General features: G+C 42.6%; 1 protein-coding gene across 1 annotated transcript; it reads right to left on the bottom strand.

Annotated features, from left to right (window-relative positions):
* Positions 1–1975: 1975 nt before the first annotated feature.
* LOC109868517 (inactive phospholipid phosphatase 7) lies at positions 1976–11027 on the bottom strand. The gene is made up of 3 exons (XM_020458132.2): positions 10684–11027; positions 9728–10445; positions 1976–5604 (listed from the first exon to the last, which is right to left on the bottom strand). The coding sequence occupies exons 2-3, from the start codon at positions 10203–10205 to the stop codon at positions 5216–5218; spliced, it is 867 nt and encodes a 288-aa protein (XP_020313721.1). The 5' UTR covers positions 10206–10445; positions 10684–11027; the 3' UTR covers positions 1976–5215.
* Between the last annotated feature and the right edge of the window lie 141 nt (positions 11028–11168).

Here is an 11168-nt window from a genome sequence, read left to right on the forward strand (position 1 = left end):
ACTAAGGTCCACACTCCAGTCCAGTTGGTGGTGGTAATGCACCTTAAAGTTGGTTTCCAACCGCCATTTTAAGTCCAAAGAAGAAGCCTGAAGGAGGAGAGATTAATTCAGGGTTCGAAATTAATATAGTTGATTCAACCTGCTTGTCCTGATCACGCCTGGTGTCGGTGGACAAAATCAACATGAGTGAGTTGGTATACGCAGACGCACGCGCGGTCTGGTCAGCATGTTAGTTCAAGTAGCTATCTATGTTGACTATGAGGTTAGCTAATATGGTGACAACAATATAGGCTGTGTGTAGCAGTTAACGGTCAGGATATGAAGGTTTGGTTTGTAAAGTTTTTTTTTGCCTGGTCACAGACAGCTGATGTGTTGTGCACTGAAGTAGATAGATCCGAGTCGGAATTGTGTATATACAACAAGCTGTTTGTATGTGGCTGCTATGAAAGGGAAGTGTGCTTGCGTGTGATCAGGGGTGTATTCTTATTGTTCAGAAATGTGGTGGGTACTCTCTTCGTTCGCTGGACATTATCCTGCTAACTGTTCCAAATGTCCGAACTGAATTTGGTAAAAGGGCTTTTAGGTACTCTGCGCCATCATCTTGGAACGCCAAACAAAATACTTTTAAATTGGAAGAACTTGTTACGATTGGTATTTTTAAATCACTGATGAATGATATTGAGACTGATTCCCTGGCTTGTCAATGCTTTTAATTAGCTGTTTATGATTTTGTTATACTCCTGTGAATTCTATGGTTTTTACTAGATTACTTGTGGTTTTTCATGTTGTTTGCCTGTAATTTTTGTAATGACTTGGTGCTGCCTATCTTGGCCAGGACACTCTTGGAAAAACAGAGATTTTAAATCTTTATGAGCCCTTCCTGGTTAAATAAAGGTATATTAATAATACAAATTCTTTGCGCTGATTCTATTGAAAAACATTTCTTTAACAGAAGCAAACGGAACAAAACTCTTGTTTGCAACTACACACTATATCAGCTAGATTCAGGCAAGAGTGTGCAAGGCGGTATTGAATGTGTCACTCTGTCACATTGATTACTCAAAATTCTCTCGACCTGTTTACCTTCATTGTAAACTTTCATTCATAGGTTAGATTAATGCAACCGTATGATGGATAAAGGGAAAATATGAGTATTATGTAGTAGCCTAAACCTATCGATGTTACATTGAGCTGGGTGAATGGAATATGAATGACAGTCATCCAAGATGATGCAACAGAACAAGGTGACCGCCACTGACACACAATGACTATTGCAGCTGGAAACGGCTGTTTTTAATGGGACCTGATTTTAGTTGGAACTCAACTCATCTAAAGAAGGCCAGTTTTATTGCTTCTTTAATCAGGTCCACAGTTTTCACCTGTGCTAACATAATTGCAAAAGGCTTTTCTAATGATCAATTAACCTTTTAAAATGATAAACTTGGATTAGCTAACACAACGTGCCATTGGAACACAGGAGTGATGGTTGCTGATAATGGGCCTCTATATGCCTATGTAGATATTTCATTAAAAACACCCGTTTCCAGCTACAATAGTCATTTACAACATTAACAATGTCTAAACTGTATTTCTGATCAATTTAATGTTATTTTAATGAACGAAAAATGTACTTTTCTTTCACAAAGAAGGACATTTCTTAGTGACCCCAAACCTTTGAACGGTAGTGTATGTTTAGATTTAATTTTGATTACTGTTACAAATGCAATTTGAGTTAATTGGATTCGTTTTGACATTTCTTGATTACTTGTGTTGTTTTGTGTGATTATTTGTGTACTTGTTTGACATTTACTGCATTGCTAGGAGGTAGTAACATAAGCATTTCACTTCACCCGCTATAACATCTTCTAAACTGTGTACGCGACCAGTAAACTTTGATTTGTTACACCATCATCAAAACATACATGTCACACACGTATGCGTACACTCATACAGAGAAAAACAACACGAAAATAAGTCATGGCAAATGGTGTATTTATGAGCATGCATAAACAACCTAGGAAATACTGAACAAGACATTCCACTTTTTCAGAGTCCACATCTTACAAAGGCTATCGATCCATCTTCTTCATTTTGTAAATTAGACTGGATAAATTGAAACACTGCATGAAAATGACTTTTTTTATCATCCTTGTGCAAAACAAATCATGCTGACTTGCACAAATGCAATATTGTATCTATACATACAGGTCCAACCCAATTAAAAATATTTTTTTGTGGCAGCAAAAAGGCTACGGCTAAAATAGTTTGGTTCCCAAGTCCATAATATCACAAAAAAATTGTCAACTAAAATAGATTATCAGCAGAAGACCAATAAATGAAATATATGAATGAAGGCATACACTAGGTAAACTCAGCAAAAAAACAAACATCCCTTTTTCAGGATCCTGTCTTTCAAAGATAATTTGTAAAAATCCAAATAACTTCACAGATCTTCATTGAAAAGGGTTTAAACACTGTTTCCCATGCTTGTTCAATGAACCATAAACAATTAATGAACATGCACCTGTGGAACAGTCGTTAAGACACTAACAGCTTCAATTAAGGTCACAGTTATGAAAACTTAGAGGACACTAAAGAGGCCTTTCTACTGACTCTGAAAAACACACAAAAAAATATGCCCAGGGTCCCTCTTCATCTGCGTGAACGTGCCTTGGGCATACTGCAAGAAGGACTGCACATGTGGCCAGGGCAATAAATTGCAATGTCCGTACACCTCAGACAGCGCTACAGGGAGACAGGACGGACAGCTGATCGTCCTTGCAGTGACAGACCACGTCTAACAACACCTGCAAAGGATCGGTACATCTGAACATCACACATGCGGGACAAGTACAGGATGGCAACAACAACTGCCCGAGTTACACCAGGAACACACAATCCCTCCATCAGTGCACAGACTGTCCACAATGGGCTGAGAGAGGCTGGACTGAGGGCTTGTAGGCCTGTTATAAGGCAGGTCCTCACAAGACATCACCGGCAACAACGTAGCCTATGGGCACAAACCCACTGTCGCTGGACCAAACAGGACTGGTAAAAAGTGCTCTTCACTGACGAGTCGTGGTTTTGTCTCACCCGGGGTGATGGTCGGATTCGCGTTTATCGTCGAAGGAATGAGCGTTACACTGAGGCCTGTACTCTGGAGCGGGATCGATTTGAAGGTGGAGGGTCCGTCATGGTCTGGGGCGGTGTGTTACAGCATCATTGGATTGAGCTTGTTGTGATTGCAGGCAATTTCAACGCTGTGCGTTATGGAGAAAACATCCTCCTCCCTCATGTGGTACCCTTTCTGCAGGCTCATCTTGACATGACCCTCCAGCATGACAATGCCACCAGCCATACTACTCATTCTGTGCGTGATTTCCTGCAAGACAGGAATGTCAGTGTTCTGCCATGGCCAGCAAAGAGCCCGGATCTCAATCCCATTGAGCATGTCTGGGACCTGTTGGATCGGAGGGTGAGGGCTAGGGCCATTCCCCCCAGAAATGTCCGGAAACTTGCAGGTGCCTTGGTGGAAGAGTGGGGTAACATCTCACAGCAAGAACTGGCAAATCTGGTGCAGTCCATGAAGAGGAGATGCACTGCAGTACTTAATGCATCTGGTGGCCACACCAGATATTGACTGTTACTTTTGATTTTGACCCCACCCCCTTTGTTCAGGGACACATTATTCCATTTCTGTTAGTCACGTCTGTGGAACTTGTTCAGTTTATGTCTCAGTTGTTGAATCTTGTTATGTTCATGCAAATATTTACAGTTTTAAGTTTGCTGAAAATAAACGCAGTTGACAGTGAGAGGACGTTTCTTTTTTGGCTGAGTTTATAAAGATATCAGGTATAATACATATTTTGTACACTTCAGTGAACATTCATGACTTTACCCAGACTGCATAGGTTTACTCATTGACTTTAACCCTCCAAAATACATTACATTTGGCTCACAAAGGCACAAACATAAGAGATCTTGCATGCATGCATGCATGCAATGCACACACACATGCACAGACACACACAGACACACAGAGACACACACGCAATCATCCGCACATACCCACGTCACACACACACACACCCATACACACACAAACACAGTGTCAATGGTAAGCCCAGGCCTGATGGAGACTTCTCACAGATGTTGTTCAGTAAGTGAGGCATGAAATAAGCATCATTACCAAACCGACAGTGTCTGTTTTGTTAATGCTTATTGCTGCAGGGAAGGCAAACAATATGGAATACACATACACATCTATCATGAAACTGCTAGCCTCAAACTAATCAAAACCTACTTTTGAAACTTATTTGGATAAGATAAATATTTAACCCAGTAGAAAAATCCCTGATCTAGACAACAATGATGCTATTTATTTTACATAATAGCCCATTTCAACGACAGCAGAAATATATTCATTTGGAGTCCAGTCCATCTCAACAATTGGTAGTTATAACAATTGATAGTTTCCAGCAGTAACATACAAACAACATAATTGAAAGGAAATCAAAGAGCTTCCTAACATCTCTTTTCTTAATATGCAAATGGCTCAATCATGTGTGGACACATTTCAAAACCTTTAGAAAACCATTTCATCCCTTCAAAGTACTGGGCAATATTTTGATCAAGTACAATTAAAACATTTCAAAAGACAAAAAGGGGTAAAGGTTGAGAGACAGGAGGAAAGAGGAATGGGGGAAAATAGGAAAAGGATGCAGAAGAGAAAGAGGAAGGTTAGGAGTGGTGGAATAGGCAGAAAGAAAAGAAAGAAACTGACAGCAGTGAGAACCAATAACATTAGATATACGCCAGTGTGGGCTCTCAAGCATTATGATTAGTTCAGTGGAAGAGAAAAGGTGGTAGAGACATTACAGAAGTCTTTGTAAATATGAATAAATATCAACACTACCACATTTTCTTTCTTTGAGTCATCAATGATCAAAATGACTCCAACGAGCACATTTACCTCCCTCAAATAACATTTACTGCAAATACTGTAAATGAGGTCACCCAGATAGGACCTAATTGTGTGTATAGAAGTTATTGTCATCACAGATAAAGCTTATATGTAGGTCTAACGCAGCCTTAGACAGTAGGCCCTGATCAGGAAAAACTCTCGTCAGGAAAAACTCCTGGCCATACTTATATGGCTTCATAAAGCCAGGCTTTACAGATTCAAACAGGAGTTGAGGGCCTTGATAGATAGCCCTCAATAGAAAGGGCTCCAGCTGAGGGTCCCTATAGAGATGAGGGTCTGACAGGCGCTGGACGACAGCCACACCGTCTCCACCAGGCTGAAGTGCAGCATGCCAAGGGCGAAGCCACACGCCATGTCGGTTAGGTGGTGCCTACCCAGCAACACCCGGGACATGCCCACCAGGAAGGCCCAGAGCACCAGAAGGATACGGAGTGGAACGGCCAGGACCAGGTGGGAAAGCAGGAACTTGGACACCATGGCAGCGCGACTGGCGTGGGCCGCCGGGAAGGAGTACACGTCCATGGCACAGTAGTCCAGGAAGCCCGGAGTCATCTCCCAGGGTCCTTTGCGTTTGATCAGCTTCTGGACACCGGCCACAGTCATGATGTCAAGTAGGAGGGCTGAGGAGGGAGGATAAAAAAAAAACAATGTTGCATGAAAAAGCCCAATTAGATCAATTAACCATAGGGCAGTAAACCACAACACGCAATATCAGTAGTCAAAAACCCATGGAGATGAATTACATTCTCAATTATGTAATATCTGTTACAAGGTTAAGCATCAGTGGTTAAGCAAAGAGGCAGGCCAGGCAGTACCTCAGCAATGCCGCAGTGGATTTAACGAAGAGCCGAGAGTTTGTGGAACAGTAGCGCATCACCTCACCCCCCCTCTCTTCCCTGTATGTGATCAGAATGTATGAGCCTCTATGCTACAGCATCCCAATGGCAACATTATCAGGCTAGCAGCCTAGGTACTCTATAAATAGGTCTGGAAGCTAGCACAGGACTGGGAGAGTTCTTAGCTTATAGTTAGTTCAGCTTTGGCTTAATTTATGTGCTCTGTCTGTGTAGTCATTTGATCTGAGGCGACTGTCGCTGAGAGTATTTGCAAATGAAATACTGAGATAGAAACATTTTCCTCCTCAAACCCTTGTAATAAGACTGTAATAAACTGGTAATAGATGTATAATAGACTTACTTAACCATGCTTGGGTGTGATATAGATACCTATGAATGATATAAATATGTCTGACTTGATGCAGGCCTAAAGTTGATATTTTCATGTCATGTCTTCTGCAGACCTCTTTTTTAGAAGCATCCAACCCTCTTCGTGCAGCCCAAAATATCCCCACAATCACCACCTTTCATTTTTGATTACCCAGCTACCACCCCACCCTGTGGAATCTGTCAGGACTCAGGATTACAACATTGATTACGCTGTCTTCTTCCTGTACACCCACACACACATAACCCCCTAGTTCTGGACTAAAGTAAACTGTTAACAATTAAAGAATTTACTGTGGTCACCGACATTAACATTACATGGCATGGAATGGGACGAAAGAACTGGGTTAAGGATGAAAAAGGAAAAGGAATGTGGGGAAAATGAAAGAAGGCAAAGAGAAGAAAATGGACAGCATGGAAGTGAGTAGGTGGTACATTGGGGTCATTCTGGGACAGTGGGGACACAGCGCTGAGTCGCTTGGAAAGAAAGCAATTGGTACCAACTATAGGACCCAGCTCTGCTCTTTGATACAGCCCACCTCAGCACTACTGAAGGTAAGGGAGGAGAACCATGGATATCACCAGTCTAGAATGTTATGTACTGTATGATGCCCTTCAAAGCAAAAAGATGTGTATCTTTTCTAAAATCGAGCACACAGCCATGTAATCTTCATAGACAAATATTGGCAGTAGAATGGCCCGTACTGAAGAGCTCAGTGACTTTCAACGATGCCACCTTTCCAACAAGTCATTCATAAAATGTCTGCCCTGCTAGAGCTGCCCTGGTCAACTATAAGTGCTGTTATTGTGAAGTGGAAATGTCTCGGATCAACAACGGCTCAGCCGTGAAGTGGTAGGCCACACACACAAGCTCACAGAACAGAACTGCCGAGTGCTGAAGCGCATAATGTGTAAAAATCATCTGTCCTTGGTTTCAACACTTACTCCCGAGTTCCAAACTGCCTCTGGAAGCAACGTCAGCACAATAACTGTTCGTTGGCAGCTTCATGAAATGGGTTTCCATGGCCAAGCAGCTGCACACAAGCCTAAGAGCACCATGTGCAATACCAAGCGTCGGCTGGAGTGGTGTAAAGCTTGCCGCCATTGGACTCTGGAGCAGTGGAAACGAGTTCTCTGGAGTGATGAATCATGCTTCACCATCTACAGTTTGGGTTTGGCAGATGCCAGGAGAACGCTACCTGCCCCAATGCATAGTGCCAACTGTAGAGTTCGGGCAGAGGAGGAATAATGGTCCGGGGCTGTTTTTCATGGTTCAGGCTCCTTAGTTCCAGTGAAGGGAAATCTTAACTCTACAGCATACAGTGACATTCTAGATGATTCTGTGCTTCCAACTTGTGGCAACAGTTTTGGGAAGGCTCTTTCCTGTTTCAGTATGACAATGCCCCCTTGCACAAAGCGAGGTCCATACAGAAATGGTTTGACAAGATTTGTGTGGAAGAACTTGAATGGTCTGCCCAGAGCCCTGACCTCAACCCAATCGGACTTTTGGGATGAATTGCGAGCCAGGCCTAATCGGCCAATATCAGTGCCCTACCTCACTAATGCTCTTGTGGCTGAATGGAAGCAAGTCTCTGCAGCAATGTTCCAACATCTAGTTTCAAGCCTGTTATGGCAGCAATGTGGGGTCCAACTCCATATTAATGCCCATGATTTTGGAATGAGATGTTCAATGAGCAGGTGTCCACATAGTGTATCTGTCTATTTGACTGTGCCTGTCTATTCCTTGCAAAATGAAGTCAAAGAGAAGTGTTATTGAGAATTATACTGCATTCACAGCTCGCCTTAATCAGGATGTTTGTTTAAGCACAGTGGTTCCCTATCCCACCCTGGTTCACTATTAATGACCCAAACACAATATCCCAAACGGTCCCAAATTAAACAGATTATAGACTGAACACAATACAGCTTCAGTCCACAGATTTGCAGTGTTTTTCTGAGTAATTCCACCTAAACCAGACATCCGGCACAGGAGTAAAAATAAAATCCCTCAGGGGGGATATGGTGAATTCACAGGTATGAACCAGTCAACATGGTGGGCCTAAGATAGCAAAGGGGTGTGTAGTAGTACACATAGCTGAATGAGAATAATACACAAACCTGCGGCAATCTGTTGGATGTGCGTGGGCCTATAGCACTTTTGAAGTATCACATGCACACACAGATGTACACACACAAACACACACATGCACACACACACAATTTGTCACAGTGGCCCCAATTTGTTCTGAGAAATGCATAATTCACTCAAATCAATCTGGGGGATAGTCTGCTGCTCTCCTTCACAGAAGTGTGTAAAAATAACCACCTAAAATGAGTTCACCATCTAGGAGGATTCCATTACCTCTAGTTAGAGAAATCAGGGTCGTACTTTATGTTGGCTATGTCACATTCGTTTGACTAAAGCAACTGTAGGGAAATAACCTATTGATCCTATATCAAGGAGGTAAGTATCATAAAGTATTTATTACTTTCATAAGGTACTTTGGAAAATTATTCTACTGTAGCGTCTGTAGTAGCTGCCATAGTGGGGATAAGAAGTGCAAAGCAGTGTGTAGGCCTGTATCTTCATATAGGCCGATGCTTGACACTAATGATACTGACTTCACTGAGTCTTTCGATGTAGGCCCCTGGCTTGTTAAAATGTCTACTTATAGTTCTTCAGTCCAAAGTCAAATCATGATGTGTGGAGCCTTAAGCCTTGCACCTGTTCCCCAGGCCTGGTTCTGTGCTGGGTGATGGAGAGAGTAGAGACCATGGAGGGCTAGGATTTCATAATGACCTGCTTCTGATACTCTAAAATGATACTCTAGAATGCTCTAAAATCATATTCTGGTGGACAAGGACATCCTTTGGTGAGATGTTGTTAACAACGATGCTTTAAATATATTCTATATTGACATGGATTATATAGGCCTAATACAGGGCCTGGGTCCAGGGATAAGGAAGTAGAGGGAAATGTGATCATATCAGTAGGCTACACCAGAGGTTCCCAACTTTCTTTGCCCAGGCCCCCCTTTTTCACATTTGAAGAATGTCACACCCCCTTAGGAAAATGTGGTTGTTTTGAAGCTCAATTCCTGCAATTCTACATAGTTTAACAAGATGCATTACATAATTTAGGTAGGCTATATAATTATAGTAATATTAATAATTATCATTATTATAATTTCCCAAATGGTATTCTGCTACCAAATATAGTTTATTATGATCATTTATATGAAAACCCAATTGAATTATACATATTGTTTTTTACAGAAAGTAATTAATTCAATTGATAGTGACAGAGTCACATATTGTATAAGATTACTTTCTAAGTAAATGAGGATGGGCGAGCCCCTTAGGTTGGGGACCCCTGGGCTACACCTATTACAAATGCACTGATAGACACACTATAATAACCAAGCCATTAAAGAAGAGCTGAGTCACACATGTAGCTTACAATTCAATAACATAATTATTACACAATATGTTTTGGGTAAAGAGTGAGGAGTGCATTTACCAAGTAATAGATTGACCAAGACCTCTTGTCCGGCCAGCGTATTACTCCTTGTCAGACACACGATAGTGCCAAAGATCCACGTGATTCCGTGCCCTGTAAGCGCGAGCAGGGTGATCATGGAACGAACGCTGCCCCAAGACGACGACGTGTAGGCGCAGACCCCCAGGCGCTTGGACAGACAAATGTCAATGGCGAGGAGGGAGCTCATTGCTATCCCTTTGAAGGAAGGGTTCAGCTGGATACAGTCCTCATCGGGCAGTTTCGCGGGCTCTTTCCGATCCTTGTTGGCACTGTCGGTAGGTTCCTGCGGGTCGCACGGTTGGCTTGCTTGGTGTTTGGGTTGGGCCGGTCGCCTTGCGGTGCCACGGGTCTCAGAGTTAACGCACCGGAGAGGCTGATTCAGGGACATGAACTCGGGTCTGCTCAGGACGTTGTTCCGATCCCGCGTCCTGGACCTAGAACTCGGAATTGCGGGCATTTTGGATTGGTCTCACTTTACTACGTTTCAGAAGGACAATTTCTCGTTTTACGCACGAAGGCTAAATGTCCAAAGCTAAGCCCTGTCGCCCTGTCCTTCCCCTCCTGTGGCCCTATCAGATATATTTAGCCGGTTGGAATGCGCGCAGCCCATGCTGCTGTGTTTAGCCTGCAACGGGATCCATGCAGGCATGAAGAGTCTTGACTGACATCTGCCTGGGCCAATCGAACGAGACACAATCTACAGCGAAAACAGAATGTCATCATCAGCTTTTAACATGTCATGAACTAAAATATACAATAATGAGCAACTAACATGGAATGGCATAGAGGTTTTGTCTTAATCCTGAACGGGAGGTGCAGTGGTGCAGTAGGCCTATCACGAACAGAAACTGAAGACACTGGTTTTATGCATAAATAGATGGGCCATATTCTACATCTGTTATGCTCAAGGAGAAAGACAAATGGTATCATCTTACCAGGCCGAAGTATAGGAATGGGCTATCGTTCAGATCCCTTTCGCGCGCTGCACAACACTGGCTCTTGGATTGGAATTTAGAGAATGCGGAAAGAATTCCAGCTAGACCGTGTCGAGTTAATTAAAGGCAATCAACAAATCCATAGTCATCTCGGCGAGCCATGTAAAATAAATGCAATATTTAGAAAACAATGAGAGCTCTTAGGGCCGAGTCAGTCGTGGACATGACGTAGCATACGCAACCGTGCTCATTCACGGACACGCTCTTCGGGATGGGAGTTCTCCAAGGTTCTTAAATTGACAGCAACAGAGACACACACTCTCAGCACGAACCATTGGCACGTCTTCGTCAATTTGGCAATGACCAAAAATAGAAGAAAATAAACCGCAAATCAAGAAGCAATAACAAACATTAAATTATGAAAATTGACTTGATCAATTTCTTAAAAGGTTTCTTCTCATGAGGACTGAGGAGCATACATAAAT

This window comes from Oncorhynchus kisutch, linkage group LG23 (assembly GCF_002021735.2).
Source record: "Oncorhynchus kisutch isolate 150728-3 linkage group LG23, Okis_V2, whole genome shotgun sequence".
Classification (NCBI taxonomy): domain Eukaryota; kingdom Metazoa; phylum Chordata; class Actinopteri; order Salmoniformes; family Salmonidae; genus Oncorhynchus; species Oncorhynchus kisutch.